The sequence below is a fragment of the Aythya fuligula genome, chromosome 8 (assembly GCF_009819795.1).
Source record: "Aythya fuligula isolate bAytFul2 chromosome 8, bAytFul2.pri, whole genome shotgun sequence".
NCBI classification, from domain to species: domain Eukaryota; kingdom Metazoa; phylum Chordata; class Aves; order Anseriformes; family Anatidae; genus Aythya; species Aythya fuligula.
This window is the reverse complement of record NC_045566.1, coordinates 19,473,464-19,491,027: the sequence shown is the minus strand read 5'-3', so window position 1 is coordinate 19,491,027 and position 17,564 is coordinate 19,473,464. Positions and strand designations below refer to the sequence as shown.

The window sequence follows — 17,564 nt, the reverse complement described above, 5'->3', positions numbered from 1 at the left end:
AAAAAGTAATGTCATACGCCCCCTGCTCAGATTGCAAGGGGATGTTAGAAAATGAAAGCTTTTCCTTTTTAACTCTGGGGTGAAATGGTGGGTACAGATCTGGCTGCAAACAGCTAAGACCATCCTCACAAGATTTCTGCTGACCCGGTATGAAAGACAGACAGTGTTCTGTAATGACTGGCTGTTTTGAACAGCGTTCAAGACTGATCAGACCCCTTAGCCCTTGGATATCTGCACAAAGGGATTGTACAAAGCTATTGTGAAAATCTGTTGTGCTTCACACAAAGTTAAGCTGGACTCTTCATTTAACCAGCAGCAGCTCCAGGTGCATTTAGGTACCAGCACAGGAAAGCAGATTGAATTTTGCAGTTCGATTTCTGAGAACACTTCATGTGGAATGTTGTTTGATACACGCCTGTTCTGAAAGGGAAATTAAAAAAAAAAAAAAAAAGCCAAATAGCTCTTGCACACTGCTCCCTAATGCCACAAAAGTGGGCTGGTGTGAAGTGGGGTTTACTAGTTGAGCCTGGTAGAATGTGCTAAGGCCTCAGAACAGTTCCCTGCAGGTTTAGCACTTTTATGGAGTAAACGGTCTCTGTTTCACCTGTGTTCTGTTTGGATCAAACAGGAAATTCAGCAGGGCATTTTGGAGAAGAAGAAGCTGCTACATGGCAGGCACTGCATCGGAGCTAAAGGCATGCAGAGGCATTTGCTTGTGTCAGGTTAGCTGTTATGTTACTCTCTCAACCTAATTTTACTGTAAAGTGTGTGCTGGTAATTACTTTCTTCAGAGCAGAGAAGTAGTAGTAAAGTAGTAAAAAACCTACACCCTGCCACCGCAGTTTGGTCCATCTCAACACAGTTAACCTTGATCTTTTGTACAGAGGAGTATTGCCTTGAAAGGGGGTGGCAACTAAAATGTAGATAAACACAAGCCCACTGTGAATTCTTGTTTTGTTCTGGAGAGACCCACAACAAATCCCCAGTCAGTATGTATGTGTCCAGCTGACATTTCTGTCCCCAACAAACAGCCAACTGTTCCTGGTGGAGTAGCCCGAAGTTTGAGAACAATCGCCAGTGTTTCCCAAGAGGTTGTTTTTCAACACTCCATTGTTTTCCACATATGCACTGTGAGGACATGCCAACAGTAGTAAGAGACAGCAGGGCAGGTGTGAGGCCATGTGTCTGGTACCTAACTATATATGCACCCTTACCCTATATAACTGGGGAGGAGGAGCTGGGATATGTATGGCACGTGGCTGGTATTCTCTAGATTAGCTGACAAAGCAATATTTTTTTGCACTGTTGTAAACAAAAGAAGCAGAAATGAGAGTACAAGCTCACAGGCACTACAGAAGCTTGCAGTTTCTGGCTGTAACTGTACTGTTTGAGCAGATACTCCTGTGCACAGTTTGTGTTTAGGTACCAGTGTTTCAGGCTAGAAGCGCATGGTGGGTAAGTATAGGAAGAAGCCTTTGATACAATCAGTTGAGATTTCCATTTTTCTTCTCTATAGACTCTACCTACACTTACCATTAACAAGCCCAAACAATACGTTAAATAACATGCTGTAAAGCAAAAATGCTTCTGTCTGTTCTATGGCAACATTACAGCCGCTGCTGTCAGATTTAGGCAAGGCATTTTAGGTCACCTGTATGCACAGAGGCAGGCACACATGGCTTGCACAAAGGGATGAATCTTCACTGAATTCTTGTGTCAGTATTGGACATGGAGCTCATGAAAAAGCTACGGTACATTTCATGATATTTTTAAGTTATGTTCTTATGACTGACAAATCTGTATTCTAATACAAAAAAATAGCGTGTAAGGGACAGAGAGGAACGTGTGCTGTGCACATGCTCCAGGCAGTTTTGCTTTTTTGCCTAAGCTGCTCACAGCATCAACCTTGCTCTTGGTAATGATTATGGTTTAACAGAAATGAGAATCTTAAGGTATAAATTGCATTTGCTTTTGCAAACAGCAGGTGATGCAGAAGCTCCTACTTCACAACAGAGAAGTAAACCATGTGATGTTTATTTCTACTATAAATAATAGTCTGGGCAGAAAAAATGTCTTTACACGTGGTTAGATAATCCGTGTCTTTCTGCTAATTCATCTCCCTAAAGAAGTTTCCTGGTTTCAGCTAGGATAGAGTTAATTTTCCTCCTAGGAGCTGGTAGGGTGTTGTGTTTGGGATTTAGGATAAAAATAACGTTGATGCCACACTGATGTTTTAATTGTTGCAGAGCAGTGCCTACACTAAGCCAAGGACTTTCCAGCTTCTTGCTCTGTCCTGCCAGCAGGCAGGCTGGTTGTGCTGCAGGAGCTGGGAGGGGACAGACCCAGGACAGCTGACCCCAACTGGCCACAGGGCTATTCCATACCTTATGGGGTCATGCAGAGCAATTAATATGGGGGGCTGGCTGGGGTCTGGGGGACCGGCTGCTCAGGGATAGACCAGGCATCGCAGTCTACTGCATTGTGCATCACTTGTACACATCATTATTATTATTATTATTATTATTTTCTGTCCTAATAAACTGTCTTTATCTCAACCCACAGGCTTTCACCTTTTTTTGATTCTCCCCCCCATCCCAAGTAGGGTGATGGGGGGGGGTGGGGAGCAATCGGCTGTGCGGTTCTGAGCTGCCAGCCAGGTTAAACCGCAGGTCTCTAAACTTCTTGCTCTAAAGAAAGAGGAAACTTTCTAGCAAATTCTTTTATTTTCACTTCTGGTAGGGAAATAGAAGTAAGACAAATCTACCATCTTTTAAAGAAGCAGTCGAATGTACTAAAGTAGACCCCATGTTAACCCTTGCAAAAAAGTGCAATCTCTCCTCTAACTCCAATGAGCTGCTGTTTAGACCTTGTGCTGTAGCATACATATTTTATGTCAGCACACCAATTTGTTGCCATTTGATTGCCCTTCAGCCAGTAATCACTTGCTTCCTGGAGAAGCCTCTGTGGATTTTGTCCATGTGCTTTTTGTATATTTCAAGGGACACACAAAGCTAAGGCATCTCCCTACTACCTTGAAGAGCTGACATCAAGATAGTTTGTGTGAATGAGACAACAGCTCTCAATGAGAGCAAAACCTAAAATCGTTCCAAACGAATGACTCCTTGCTAGTAGATCACTTAGTCAGAGATTGCATGGAACTGACTCATTTTGTCCAAATAAAAAGCATTCTACATGTAACGCCACTCTGGATCACTGCTGCATTAGCATTTTCCAAGATTCTCTTGCTGAAGGTTGCATTTCTGAATCATTCTAGATTTGAAGAATTATTCTTTATTAATCCCTCTGGCTGTCATGAAAAACATCCCTAAACCTTCCTCTCCTCTATCTTGAAAGAGCCCAGGGAGAAATTGGAAGCTTTTTCTGCTTTATTCACTTGTCTTATTTCCAAAATAAGGGTTATTTTTAATATGAATCTGTTTAGGGATCTAGCTATCAGCTGAACTCCACAAGCAATTAAGCCAGTAAACTTCTTTAGCCAGCATTAATAATTACCTAAATCCACAGAAAACATGCACTCCCCATTCAGTTCTAGAAGGATATGAAGTGAGTTCAGCTTCCCATGCAAATTAATCCTCTTTCTGAAGTCCAGTGTTTGAAGTCACCAACCATCCGTACAACAAATACTGCTCTCAAGCCATAATGAGAAGGAGATAGTTAAAAACCACAATGGCAGCCCAAAGCTTCTGTCTCTCAGCTACTAGATGGGCTCTCTGGATGAAGGTAGGTATTCACTTTCACCTCCAGCAAGACTCATTTCTCTACATGCATCTTCCAGCAGTCCTTCAAGCAACTGCTTGTTGCCCGGTCCTTAAGGGCAGGAGCAGAATGGTGCTGCATTTTCTTTATTTGCTGCACCTTTCTAGTCTTTAAGGTGACTTCTTCCTTCTCTTCTTCACCTGGTTTGGCCTCCCCTCCCCTCCATCTCATTCTCAGCTTTCTCCCATCTTTATGATGCATGGGGTGAGACCACCTGGCAGCTCCTCTGCTTGGGGTCTGGGATAAGCTCCTGACTGCTGAAGGCAATGATGATGGGAACAGCCCCAAGAGTCTGAGAAAAAGATCAAGGTATACAGAAATTGCTCTAGAGATCCCAGGGTTTCTTTTTGGAGTCCCATGGACCTGAGAACATGTCCAGAGTTGCTGGAAACAGGTCCAGAGCATAAAAGAAATATTAAATAACTGCTCTCCTAAAATATTGTTTTCCACTTTCTCCAAAACAGATGTGAAAAAGTGGTGAGCTTCTGGGGGACTTTTTTATTTATTTATTTTTTACTTAGATTATGCAGGCCTCCAGAGATGCTTTCACTAAGAATCTGGTCTCTATCTCTCCTTATAAAATAGGCTGATGTGGTTTCCTGCAGCAGATGGCACTGTTGTTTGTGTTCTGAGGTGAGTTTTACTCCCTCAAACCATCTTGGTTGTAAAGAGTGCCTTTAGTTCACAAAGGGAGCCATTAGATAGTCACAGTTCTTTGTACCTCTAAAGCTTTACACTTGAATACTCTCTAGTATCTGTTTCTGGTAATATTAAAAGTTTATTCATCCTGACATCTTAGTAATATTTTGGCATGCCAAGCGTTTTCTGCAGCAGACACACAAGTGAGTATCTGTCAGGAAAATTAACAAAAGTCCTAAATTAGGAAAATCTTCCAGGTTATGTTCAATTCAAGAAGAGTTAAACTGGTAACTGGTGGTATTCCAGACAGTACTGATATCCAACTTACCAGTTTCAAACTCAAATTTAAAATCTGAGAACTTCTGCACCTTCAGATTCAGAGCAGAGAAAGCAAGGTGGACACTATACATGTAATGACGTCACGCCAGCTGCTTGGATGATGCATTTCTGAGTGTCAAAAGACAAGATGAGAATCAGCAGCCAAATGGTATTTAACCAAATTTCTTCGCTTTCATGGATGTTACCTTTTTGAATTTCTGCCACCATTTAGGCTTTTGTACTTCCTCTTAGTTCTAAAAATAGACTTGAGTAAGTGTATCATCTTTAAAGGAAAATGGTATCCAGATACATTTATTTACTTCAAAGACAAATGGAAGCAAACCTCTGTTTTAATTATGCCCAAACAAAACTCCAGCCAGACCCAGTACAACTTGATAGCTTAAGAAATGGGAAAATGCAGATGTCAGGACTGTGTAGGTGTACAGAATTGTGGTGTGGGCAAAGTAAAAGTACAGGACAGGGGTGGTACTTATAGTTAGCGTTGCAAATGTTGGAAATGTTAGCAGAGCAACAACAACAAAAGCCATACCCCAACCTAACAGACTCCAGAGGAAACTTAGAGGACCTTTGGCTTTAGTAGTTAACCAGCCTTAGCGAAGCAGTGATTTGAATAATGGAGCACTTTTGATGGGCATGTCAATCGGTTATGTTGGCACATGGCAAGTTTAGCCTCTTGGCACAAAACCTCTGGTGTTTATAAATTCCCTACTTGAAATTACCTTATGTGGTAATTTAGATAAGCTTTTGACATTAATGTTTGTTTATTTCCCATAGAGAAAAAATGCTTAAATCTATAAAACCATGCTTTTATTCCTCTAATTGGTTTGGAAAAATACCAATTGATTTTTGTTGGTGGTGTCCTTATCCTCTGAGTTTTGGCACCGCTAACACTTTCCTGCTTATTTCTGTGGCAACTGGGGAAACACTTTTCCGGTCGTTGCACAGCACGCTGCAGCTGCAGCCAGCCTAAACCTTTCTTCTGCTTTTCCCAAAATTTACAGTGCAAATTTTACGTTCTCCCCTGAATTTATATTTTCCTGAATATAAATTTCCACAGCCATTTAAATTTTTCTAAACTTGTTTTTACATATTAAAAAAAAAAAAAAAAAGACATTAAACACACACTTAAAATGAGTATAAAGGAGAGGAAGTATTTTAAATGGCCACAGTAAACTCCTTTTCTTCTTTCCTTCAGGGGAAGGATCATCCGTAGAATGCTGTATTCCCATACATGTCACTGCTGATTGCTCTGTAGTGGACCCTGAACTGGTGCATTGGGATGGCAGGATTTTACAAGATAGAGAAAAGTAAAGCATGGGTGTGAGTTTCAGCCTAGTGCAACTCTTGCATTTTCAGGGAGAATTCTCATTCTGTGCAGGTGGTTATTTGCTGGTGCCTGGAGGAGGTTTAGTAATTATCCACTGTATTGTATAGTGCTGCTGAACTGAACCCATGCTGCCCTTCAAACCACTGTGAAATAACTTGCACACCAGCTTGGGCTAAAGCACATTCTTTTTCTTGTCTTCTGGTAATTGCAAGGGGCTTTATCAGTGTAAATATCTGCGAGCCTTACAGTCTTTACGATCATTTTCTTAATTACATTCCTTCTGAGATAAGCAAAGGCTGCCCTGAAATAGCAAACCTGCACCCAAGGGCTAGGTAAGAGGGACAGAGGCAGTGTGGGGTGTCTGAAACAGTCATCGTGGCTATGAAAGATGCAGGAAGACAGTCGCAGCCCTGGGCTGGGCTCTGGGCTGACAGACCTCAGCTCTGAACTGGGGAGGTAATGGGCTAGGGCAACTCCAAAATTTCTCAAAATGTCTCTAATCTACTGTAAGACTACTGTAAGACTTTAACCCCCTCTAGGCAGCTCTAAACCAGTATATATCACTTCTAAATTGCTCTAAAAGTCCTCTAATCAGCTCTGAGAAGTGGTGAGGACCTCCATATTGCTGCAGTGAGGCCATTGCTTCAAAACAGATGTAATTTATACAACTCTAAATGGCCTCTAAACCACTCTAAAACTCTTCTAATCAGCTATAAACAGCCACTAAATAGTTCTGAATATCTCAAATTATTACCACCTTTAAGATGCCTTAAAACTTCATGTAAACAGTTCTAAAGATCTCAAAACCTCCTCAAGTTCTTCTAAAACTCCTCAAAAGCACTCTAAGAGGTTCTGAGGAACTGTAATACCCCTTAAAGAGTGCTGTGGTCCTCTGAACTGCACCAATATCCTCCTAAACATGCTCCAAGGAGCTTTCAGGTTGATCTGATCTTATCTAGAATTCCTCTATATTGATCTGAAAACCTCTGAATTTCATTTGGGACTCTACAACTCCACCAAAAACCTTTAAAACTGCTTGGAGATGTTTTGAGGTGCTCTAAACCCCTCTGAAATAGCACTAGAGAGCTATGCAACACAGGCTCTTAAAGAGCTGTATTACAGCCCTTAATTGCTACAGCCAACTTTTAAAAATCATTTAAGCGGTTCTAAAATACTCTAGAGCACCTCTAAACCAGTCTGGACTTCTTTACACAGTTCCAGAATCAGCTATAAACAAGGGTGAGCAGCTATAAACTCCAAAAGCTCCGTTTTACCACTCTGAAAACAGCACTACTCTCATCTAAGCTCCTTTACACTGCTTTGAGCAATACTAACATACCACAAAATACGTCTCAAAACCCTCTCTATCTCTATGCAACTGCTCTAAAACTCTTCCACAGTTTTGAAACTGTTTTTTAGAGAAACCATGCTAAAACCTCTCTTCGATCCTTTAAAACTCGATCATGCTGATGAGTGCAGAGAAGCTCCAAGCCTGTCTGAACTGATCTAACACATCTAAAAACAGTTAGCAGCTCTAAACCTATCTAGTGAAAGATCCCTGACATGGTGAGGGGTTGGACTAGCTTTAAGGTCCCTTCCAACCCAAACCATTCGATGTTTCTAATGTCTTGTAAAGCGTGCAGAAACTGCTGTAAAGTACTCTAAACAACTGAAAACTCTTGTGCCTCTTCTAAAACAGTCGGAGTTCCTCTAAACTAAAGCTCCTGTGTCTTGCTGTAAGCAGCAATAATATACCTTTAAATACTTCTAAAATATCTTTAATTTTCTACTATGCAATTCTAAACTCTTACGCAGCTCTAAAATTCCTCTGAAGTGCACTAAGCAGCTCTAAAATCCCTCTAGACCAATCTGTAACTCCTACAGACTGTTCTAAGCAGGTCTAACCTGACTTGTGGAAAACAGACTATAACCTTGGAATAGTTACGAAGCAGGTATGTTTATATGGCGCTGTGCACACATGCTGGACGCAAGGGGGATAGCTCCACCTAACTTGCACCCCAACAGTTAATGGCAGTGTGCTTATATTAGTGGGACAAATACATATTCATTTAATTTCCCATAAGTCTCTTGTATATTCATCAGGCCTCAGAAGAATCAAATCCACTTCAACCCATTATAAAAGTTTCATATGCTGTCAATGCATTGAGCTTATGTGGCCAGATTTTGCCAGCAGCACTGAGTAGCTCTAAAATTCTGTTAATATACTCAAAAAATCTTCAAAACTTCCTCTAAATGTCTCTATGCAGCACTGAACTGCCTCTGAACCTTGCTAGAGATACTGTTCTGGGGCAAATACAGCTTAAGCTCTTCAGTAGTGACCCAGATGATGTGTAAGAGAACACCCTCAACAAGTCTGCAGATGGAAACACAAAGCTGGGAAGAGAGGTTGGCAGACCAGGCGGCTGTGCAGGCATCCGGAGGGACCTGGGCAGGCTGGAGACCTGGGCTGACAGGAACCTCATGGAGTTCAACCAAGTGCTTGCTGGGGGCTCACCAGGTGGAAAGCAGCTTGGCAGGAGAGGACCTGGGGGTCCTGCTGCGAAGCTGAACATGAGCCAGCAGTATCATGCTCTGCGTTAAGGCAGTGCTTTGCCAGCAGGTTGAGGGGGAGGCAATCCTTCCCCTCTGGTCAGCACCAGAGAGACACAGCTGGTGCTGGGCTTCTCTGTTGCATGGAATACATGGACTTACTACAGCCCATCCCCTGAAGAGCCTTGAAGATGGTTATGGAGTTGGAGAATCTATTACAAGGAGAGGCTGATGGAGCTGGGATGGTTCAGTTTGGAGAAAGAGATTCCACATTACCCATATGGATGGAAAGAGCACAGAGAAGAGGGGATGTCTCAAAGAATGAGAAAGGCTCTTCTCAGAGCCTCAAAGAAAGGAAAAATACATGTGCTTTGTGAGAACCTGCTAGTGAAGCCAAATCCCAGAGAAAGTGATCACAGTGTGAATAGCCCACAGCGTGCATATTTTGGAATGGAGGAGGAATACCAGAATCCCAACCTCTGAGATTATTATGTGACTACATGAAAAATGTGCTCCCAGAGCACACAACAACAGGGGATTGTTTTTGTAGATACTAGGTAGTCAGAAAAAGCGTTATAATGGAAGATCTGGAAGTGCATGCTGAAGGCAGAATGTCTCCCTGCACCTGCTTTAGGGATGAGGAACAGGTGTAGAAAACCCAGCTGATTTTCCCCAGGAAGGATGGGGAGAGTTGTGCTGTGCAGGAGCTTCATTTCTCCATGGGGCCCAGACTGCGCTGCCTGTGCTACACATCTGGCAAAACCACACGTGGGAGAAGAAAACAAAAGCCACATGGGCTGCGTGTGGGCAGCGGTTTTAGCAGCCCATTAGCCATTGTCTTCTGCTTGTTTGTTCAGTGCCATAACTCATGGAATTATTTAGGTTGGAGAAGACCCATAAGAACATCGAGTCCAACCATCACCTAATGCTGCCAAGGCCACCGTTAAACCATGTCACCAAGTGATACATCCACGTCTCCTAAGTAAGTCCAGGGTAAGCGACTGCACCACTGTCCTGAGCAGCCTGTTAAGTGCCTAAGCACCCCTGCTGTGAAGAAGTTCTTCTCCACATCCTTGGCACAAGGAGAGACCAACACCCTCCTCACTGCAGCCTCCTGTCAGGGAGTTGCAGGGCACGATGTGGTCTTCCCTCGGTCACTTCTGCTCCAGAGTAAGCAGCCCCGGTTCCTTCAGTCCTCCCAACTCCTGCTGTTTGTCCTTCTGGTAGAGAGGGGCTCAAAACCGCACACAGGGCTGGAGGTGCGGGCTCACTGCACAGAGGGGCACTCGCTTCCCAACCCTGCTGGCTGCACTGCTCTTGGTACAAGCCACTCGGCCCTCTTGGCCACCTGGGCACGCTGCTGGCTCATAGTTGACCCAAGGGCTGGTATGACCCAAGCGCAGCCCCCCGCTGCATGCCAGGCGATTGCACTTTGCTATTTCACGAGAAATTCGCCCCGAGTCCCCTCCACGCCTCAGCGCGAGGGGCAGCCCGCGGCCTCCGCCTCACGCCGGCAGGCCCGGCCCCGCGGCGGGGCGGGGTGAGGCGGAGCGGGGCCGAGCGGGGCCCCCCACTGCCGCCGCCGAGCCGCCGGGGAGGTGAGGGGAGAGGAGGGGAAGGGAGCCGGGGGGAGCTGGGGGGTCTGGGGGCGGCCTGGGCGCGGTCCCCGCTCGGCGCTCAGCCCGCCCCGCTGCATTGCTGCAGCGCGTACCGAGCCCGTTCCTCTCCCGGGATGGTGCTGCCCGCAGCAAGCTGTCAAAATGGTCTCCAAGTGCCGTTCTCAGCTCAAAATAATGCCAACGCAAAGTCCACTTCTTCTGAACTTTGCCTGTCCGGTTTTGTTGTGAACTGCAGTGAGCCGAAACAAAGCTTAAAGGTGGGAATCACTTTTCTCTCTTCCTTTCCCCAACAGCTCAATGACACCCGGAAAGAAGCTGGAGGGTCTCGTGGCAGCTGCCATCACTCCCATGACTCCCGATGGGTAAGCCTTACCTCGCACCATGGCACGGAGTGTTGTCAAACTGCTCTGGCAACTATTCCCTTAATCCACCGCTCTCCTCCTTTCCTACTGGGAACAGATCAGATCTGGTTCGTTTCTAAATCAGGTCTCTGATGAGGGAGGAGACGTCTAGGTGAGAAACTGCTCTCCAGGTTCCCCTAGCCCCTGTGTCCTCCTGTTCCCCAGCAAGTGCTGTAGGTCGGGGTTTGGAGAGTTTGGATCAGTCTTTCACCTGCTTTTCTATTGTTTTGGTAGATGCAAATTAAATCACAGTAAGGTCATATGAATAGAGTACTTTCAAACTTGTTAAGGCAAATCACAGTCCTGATTAGAAGAGCTCTTGTGAACTGGGCAATGATTCTTTAAATCCGATGTCTGTATACCCGTTTCTTACCCCTGGCTATCTTTTGCAAATTTTTAAGTTTATACATGTGTGCACAGAATTAGTTTAAACCGGAAGAAAATATTGCAGGGATTGCACAGTTCCAAAAATAACATCAAATCAAGAGCTGAAATTCTGCCTTTCTCAAAGAAATGACGATAAACAGATGCGTCATTACTGTATTTTGATGTTGCAAGACAGACTTGTTTGGAATCAGGAAAGGACCCTGAGCTTCTCAGATTTGTCAAGATCCACGTGTGTTTCTGAGGGACAAGGTTGAGAGTTGCTAATACATTCTTCTAAATATTAGCCTTTAGTTTTGAAAAATACTGTAAAGCAGAGTACTATCACAGTAAGGGAACTCATTTGCATCACAGTCACTGCTTAATTTCTTAATTTAAAGGAAACTTGATTCTGATTTCATTTGTTATTACTTCTTGAATTTATTGCAACATAGTATGTGGAGAGTGGAAACGTATGGAAACAGCAAAGGAAAATTACACACTGATAAACAAAATAAATTTGCTCTGGAGAGAAGATAAATCTAGAATTCAGTTTCCATTGTTTGTCAGGGAAGTCTGCTTCCCTCATTCTTTAATGAGAGAGAGAGAGAGAGAGAGAGAGAGAGAGAGAGAGAGAGAGGTCAAAGTCACATGCAACAGACACCATTACACGGTCTGTGTCCAGCAGTTACAAGTATAGTTTAACTGTTTGCCAGCATGTGCACAAATATATTTGTGGTCTTAAGGAACTCTTGGTTTCCCTAACAGTCCAAAAGGTTTGAGTCTACCTAATTTCTTGTGGAATGTAGCATGTGCTGAAGGTGTCATACCTTGGGGTATTTGTGTGTGTACAAATCCAAGACATCAGAAATACATGTCTTTATTTTTGGTTACTTTATCACTAAGTTTAAAATTTCTGTAAATAGAGACTTAGAGTTGCTAAGGCTCCTAAGGTTGCTGCGGTTCCTTTCATTTCAGACAAATCAATCTTTCAGTGATTCGCCAATATGTGGATTATCTGGTAAGGGAGCAGAATGTGAAGAACATCTTTGGTAAGTTTTTTGTTTTGTTTTGTTTTCCCACAGAAAGTGTGTTATGTTCCTTTTACCTGGATAGCAAACCTATGATATCTTGCCTGATAAGAGCTGTAATGGGAGGGACTGTGGATGTGGGATCCTCAGTGATAATTATATTCATCAGTGGAAAGAGTGTAAGCAATACTTAAGAGATCTTTTGCCTACACACCATTTCTGTGCGGGGTGAAATAAGCATTGCCTTCATACAGTAACTGGATGAAGCAATGAATGGATAATGCTGTGCTGGCAGACAAGACTTAATTGAATGATACTTCCCGTTGACCAAGCAGGACATAATCATCTGACTTAAATAACATCCGCTCAGCATTGCAGAGAATCCTATGGGCTCATCAAAGCCACGTGAGCTTCTCTAGGAGCCCTCCAATGCACTGGGTGATACTGGAGTGGTCACTGCTCTCATCCTTCTCTTCTGCCTCCATCTAAGAGGCTGCTGCCAGGGCTTAGGGGTGTCTGGATAGATAATACAGCATCTGCTAAACCACATTTGTTCACAGCCTTGTGTACTTTACTAAGCTGAAGCCAGCGCTGAGAATTCTGTTCGAAATTTCAGTTAAGAGTGGCAGAATGAAAAATGGAGCGTGCTAATAACTTCAGCTGTTTGTTTAATCTGTTGTTTTGTGACTGAGCATACTGACATTTCCTTCTTTTCAAGAGGTGCTTTAGCCTCAGATACATGGTTTCACTCACCAAATGTCAGACCTTTTCCTGGGCATGGAGGAATGAAAGTCCCTCTACCTGGCTAGCTGCTTGTCACTTCGTGCATTTGTCTCATTGCTGGGGGAAGAAGGTTTAACAGTTTCATCAGCTGAAATACCCAGGTTTTGGATGCAGGCATTTAGCAATGATAACGCTGTAATCCCCTTGCAGATGCTGGTGCAGACCACTGTTATCTTAAAATGAATTGGAGGAAATATAATTCTGCTTAATTTCATCAAAATTGTCAGTACTTACCTTCAGGAAAAGCAATGCCTGTAGGCCAGGCCTCAGCAGCTGTATTGTATTGTGTTGAAACAGTGAATGGCACCACAGGAGAAGGCCTGTCCCTTAGCATCCAGGAAAGGAAGCAGCTGGCAGAAGAATGGGTGCGCCAAGGAAAAGACAAGTGAGTAGCTGAGAGGAAACGGGAATTCTAAATCTCGTGTTATTATATAGGCTTGCCTAAGACATGTATAGCCATGAAAAGAAACATTTGATGATAGCTTTTTTTTTTTTTTTTTCCTTTGAGTATTTTGTTGTTGGGCTTTATTCCCCAGCTCCTTTTTCAGAGAAGCTTGCTTTTTTGTCGCTGCCAGTTAGCTGGTATCCATTCCTACTCCTTGGGGAGCTTGTAAGAGTGCTCCTCTTTGGTAGACTGAAGGATGGAGGGAAGGAAAGGGCTATTTAAAGCCCTGTGAGCATTTCTTAACCTTTTAATATATTCATTAAATTATTTGGTATGGGGGAAGCTGTGGTGTAAAGTATGCAAAGTCAGTGGCAAAAGAAGGAATTCAACCTATATCTTCAGTCATGTGTCTAAGTGCAAGTCTCTTCTCTGTCTCCTGCACCTATTGTAGTCTTCTATCACTTGCCTCTGTCTTCTCCTTAGTTGCTGTCAGAAGATGTGGAGAGAAGGGGGTGTTTTGGAGTAGGAGGGAGATAGTGAGCAGTAATAAACTGATGTGAAGGCTTACGGTCTGTGTGGATATAAAGGTGAAACACAGAAACAGGACTGATGGACTGGAACCTGGAAAATGCTCTTGGCAGGATCAGACAGGCTGTCTTTTAATTTAGCCCAGTGAAGTTCTTGTTCTGTGGCTTCCTGGTCTGAACTGATTCATTTAGGCAGACTGGTATTTTTCACCATCACTAAAACCTTCTGAATTTGTTCTTATGCAGACTAGATCATGTGATCATTCATGTGGGAGCACTAAGTCTACCAGAGTCCCAAGACCTGGTGCGTATATAATACGATTCCTTTTCACTATGTGTGTAATAAAAAAAAAAAAAAGTAGATGTACCTTCAGGTATTTTCTGTTCTCTCTTTCATAGGCAAGACACGCAGCAGCCATAGGTGCTAGCGGTATTGCTGTAATAGCCCCCTTCTTCTTCAAACCCACAAACAAAGGTGAGTAGATGTGATTGCCAGACCTCCTGAGGCCCTATTCTATTGCCTTCAAGCCACTAGCCGTATTTTCTGGTAAAAGAGAGCTCAAGAACTCTTGAGGACCACTGATGATAATACTGCTTCTTGTGGAGGAAGTGTGGCTTTCCTCTGAGAAATAGAAGAGTTTCCAGCTGCTTGCAAGATTTCTCTTCCAAATTCCACATCTTGAAGAATATTCTGAAAGGATGGGCATTTCAGCAGTGCAATAATCCTTTATCATAGCTCTCGCATGTGCTCTCTTCCTTCTTTGGAAACTATTCTGGTGGTAATGTTTGTACACCTGTGCCGAGTCTGGCATCAAGAGAAAACAAAACCTAAAAGGAGAATGTTTTTTTCAAGGATGGTCTTCAAGAAGTCTCACAATAAAAAGTGTGATGAATGCCATTTGGGATATATCTTGTTAGCATGTTGTGAAATGAGGAGTTGCTCATTGAAAGAGTAGTTAACTACCCTGTCTTCTGAACAGAGAGCACTGAGTTTGTGCTTGATCTGGGCTGCTCTAGAAAGCAGTCAGTTCTGTGCTGACTAACTCAATAAGCTGTTGATACAGCAGTGTCCCTTGTTATTGAGGTGATGGTTGTGACTTTGAGGCATACCTTTGCCCCAGCAGGGTTATCCATCTCTTGGTTCTGTGCACCTAGGGTTACCTCAAAACTTACAAACTGAGTGGTTTTGCTTTCAACATGATGACCATAATGTAAAAGAACCACATGATGTGAAGATTTGTAATAGAAATATTAAATTTTGTCTGAACTAATTATGACTGGAATTGTTTATATGAAAGTACCAGAAGAAACAGGAGTGGATTGCCAGAATGGCTGGAATTGATAGCCAAGGACACAGTCAGTGGCAATCAAACTGGTAAGCACAGAGGAACAGCACAAACATTAGCTGAAGGTCTTTGCTGTGATTGTAGTAGGATGACAGCAAGGTTTTAGCACATGGCTCTTTGACATTATTCTTCCTGCTGTGCCAATACAAAGATTGTCTAAGATTTATGTATGATGCAGTGAAAAGATTCTCGGGAAGAATATAAACTGTAATAACTCTCTGATTCCTAAAATGATGCAAAAAAAAGTTGTTGAGGGACCTGTTTGCTATCACCAGTTGAGCAGAACCCTAATAAGGCGGATGTAAACTTCATCCCTTGTCCTCTGTGTTGTGCACAGGTAGGAGAGACCACTTGGTCTGGTGTTTGAGGTCCTGAGGCTTGGATGTGTGAGGGTATGTATTTCTGTAAGAGAATGAGTGTGAAATACTGAAATCAGTTTGGTTTGCAATAAATACCTTTGCCTTCCCTAGGGTCTTCCACTGAGCTGTGTTACAGTTGATTTTTGTGATGTGTGCAGGTTTTTATATTATTGGCTGTACAGGGTATGCAAACTGTGGATGGCCTATCCCCAGACCCTGTCTGCTGTGCATCTGAACTCTGTCACTGCGGCTGGTCTCCTTGTCTTACGGGGGTACTTGGTTGTTTTCTTCCAGATGAACTGGTTGCTTTCTTACAGAAAGTTGCATCTGAAGCCCCTGGGGTTCCATTTTATTACTATCACATTCCTCCTCTGACGGGTGTAAAGAGTAAGTACTTCTTAGTCAGCTCTTCCTGAGCCCCTAGACATGTAGCATCCTGAGAAACCCTAGCAGCTGGTGTGACTGGCCTACCAGCAGTATGGGGCTTCTGCTTAGCATCCTTCCCCAAAATATTTAGCAGAGGAATAAGGAATAGAATACAGATCATAAGTTGTTTGCCCTAGGCACCAGGTTATGTGGTGTTTCTGGGTGTATGAATTTATATTTATTCTTTGTTGCCAGTTCGTTGCTCAGTTTTCACTTATCCATGGTTTTTATTTCTAATCTGGCAAAAGGAATGTTTCAGAGAAAATGCCTTTGTTGTAACTTTGGGAAGTAATGACACTGACGTTGTCTGATGGGTCGGTTTAGAACTATGTAGTTTACCAAGCTTAGGCCAAAAGTGATTAACTTGTAAATATTAAGTGGGGAGGAAACAGGGAAATCTCCCAGAGCAGGGATGTGTTTCTTCATGTGAGGCTGCTGTTATGCACAGTTCGTGTTGAAGAGTTGCTGGATGGAATAAGAGAGCAGATCCCCACCTTCCAGGGTGTGAAGTTTAGCGACACAGACCTCTTGGACCTTGCACAGTGTATAAACAAGAATGGGAGCGAACAGTTTGCATTTCTCTACGGGGTGGATGAGGTAAGAGGCTCCCTTGAGGAAAAAAATAATCCTGGACATTCAGTACCAGCTAGTTTTGCTATGCTTCCCCCCCCCCCCCTTTTTTTTTTCCCTCTTTCTTTTGTTAAATAAAGTAAAAATGTTCTCTTTCTCCCCACATGCCAAACTAGCAACTGTTGGGTGCACTGGCAGTAGGGGTAAACGGAGCAGTTGGAAGGTCAGTATGGCTTGGACTCCCGTCCCCCTCCCACACACACCTTACTGGTGTATCTTCCACTGTCTGCATGGTGCTTCTGTGACCGTCCTCCGTCACGGTGCTGGGGGATTCTCTAGGGTAAAGCTGCACGGTACAGAACAGACAGACAAGCTAGCTCCAGTGCTTATGATGCTTGACTACCATCTGGGACCTCAGAGTGGGTTAGTTTAGGTGGTTATTGTTGCAGTCTGTGAGCTGACCACAGAATCATGGAATCATTCAGGTGGGAAAAGGTCTCTCATCTTGTCCAACCTTTAACCTAGTACTAAAGTCCACCACTAAACCATGCTACTAAGTCTACCCTTAGGTTTCAGCATATTTCTTTATGCTCATGGCAACTTTTCAAAGTAGGAAATTGCTTTTATCTTCATTATATGGATAAGGAACCAAAACCCAGAAAGGTAAAAATGATTTACTTTAGTTCACATGAGAAGTCTGTGAGGAAATGGGCTCTGCAACAATGCGTGCTGAGTTTTTCTGGTTTGACTTCTGCCCCTTGTACTAGGCTGTGAGATTGCTTAAATGAATTCCTCTATGCCACCTTAGCTTTTAGTAGATGATCCATTAAAAGAACAAATAACTGGGAAGTTTGTATTCTGAATTTAGTACAGTTAGCATGCTGAACTTCAGTATTGTCCAATTATTTCTTTTTATTCGTAAGTTTGAAAAATAATCCTGTTTGGAAAGAAATGGGGAGAGAAATCTGATCTCATAAACTCTTCCATAGGGCTCGCATACTTCTGATGCTTGACTTTTAACCATTCATAAACTGCAGGAAGGTAACAATGGCATTCTGATAATGTCAACAGGCAATACTTACGGCTACTTTGTTTCAGTGGTTCTAAGCTCCCCCTTTGCAT

General features: G+C 43.3%; 1 protein-coding gene across 17 annotated transcripts in view; it reads left to right on the top strand.

Annotated features, from left to right (window-relative positions):
* Positions 1 to 9,567: 9,567 nt before the first annotated feature.
* NPL (N-acetylneuraminate pyruvate lyase) overlaps positions 9,568 to 17,564 on the top strand; it is a 44,886-nt gene continuing 36,889 nt past the window's right edge. For 14 of the 17 annotated variants that reach the window (XM_032192373.1, XM_032192365.1, XM_032192369.1 and 11 more), the window contains exons 1-9: positions 9,568 to 9,614; positions 10,545 to 10,613; positions 11,994 to 12,067; positions 13,127 to 13,214; positions 13,988 to 14,045; positions 14,141 to 14,216; positions 15,741 to 15,833; positions 16,321 to 16,469; positions 16,619 to 16,665. In XM_032192373.1, coding sequence (XP_032048264.1) covers positions 9,583 to 9,614; positions 10,545 to 10,613; positions 11,994 to 12,067; positions 13,127 to 13,214; positions 13,988 to 14,045; positions 14,141 to 14,216; positions 15,741 to 15,833; positions 16,321 to 16,469; positions 16,619 to 16,665 — 686 coding nt within the window. In that variant the 5' untranslated portion in view covers positions 9,568 to 9,582. Of the gene's footprint in view, positions 9,615 to 10,177; positions 10,231 to 10,303; positions 10,614 to 11,993; positions 12,068 to 13,126; positions 13,215 to 13,987; positions 14,046 to 14,140; positions 14,217 to 15,740; positions 15,834 to 16,320; positions 16,470 to 16,618; positions 16,666 to 17,564 lie in introns of those variants that run through there. The other 3 variants (XM_032192360.1, XM_032192361.1, XM_032192358.1) reach the window with 3 other exon arrangements.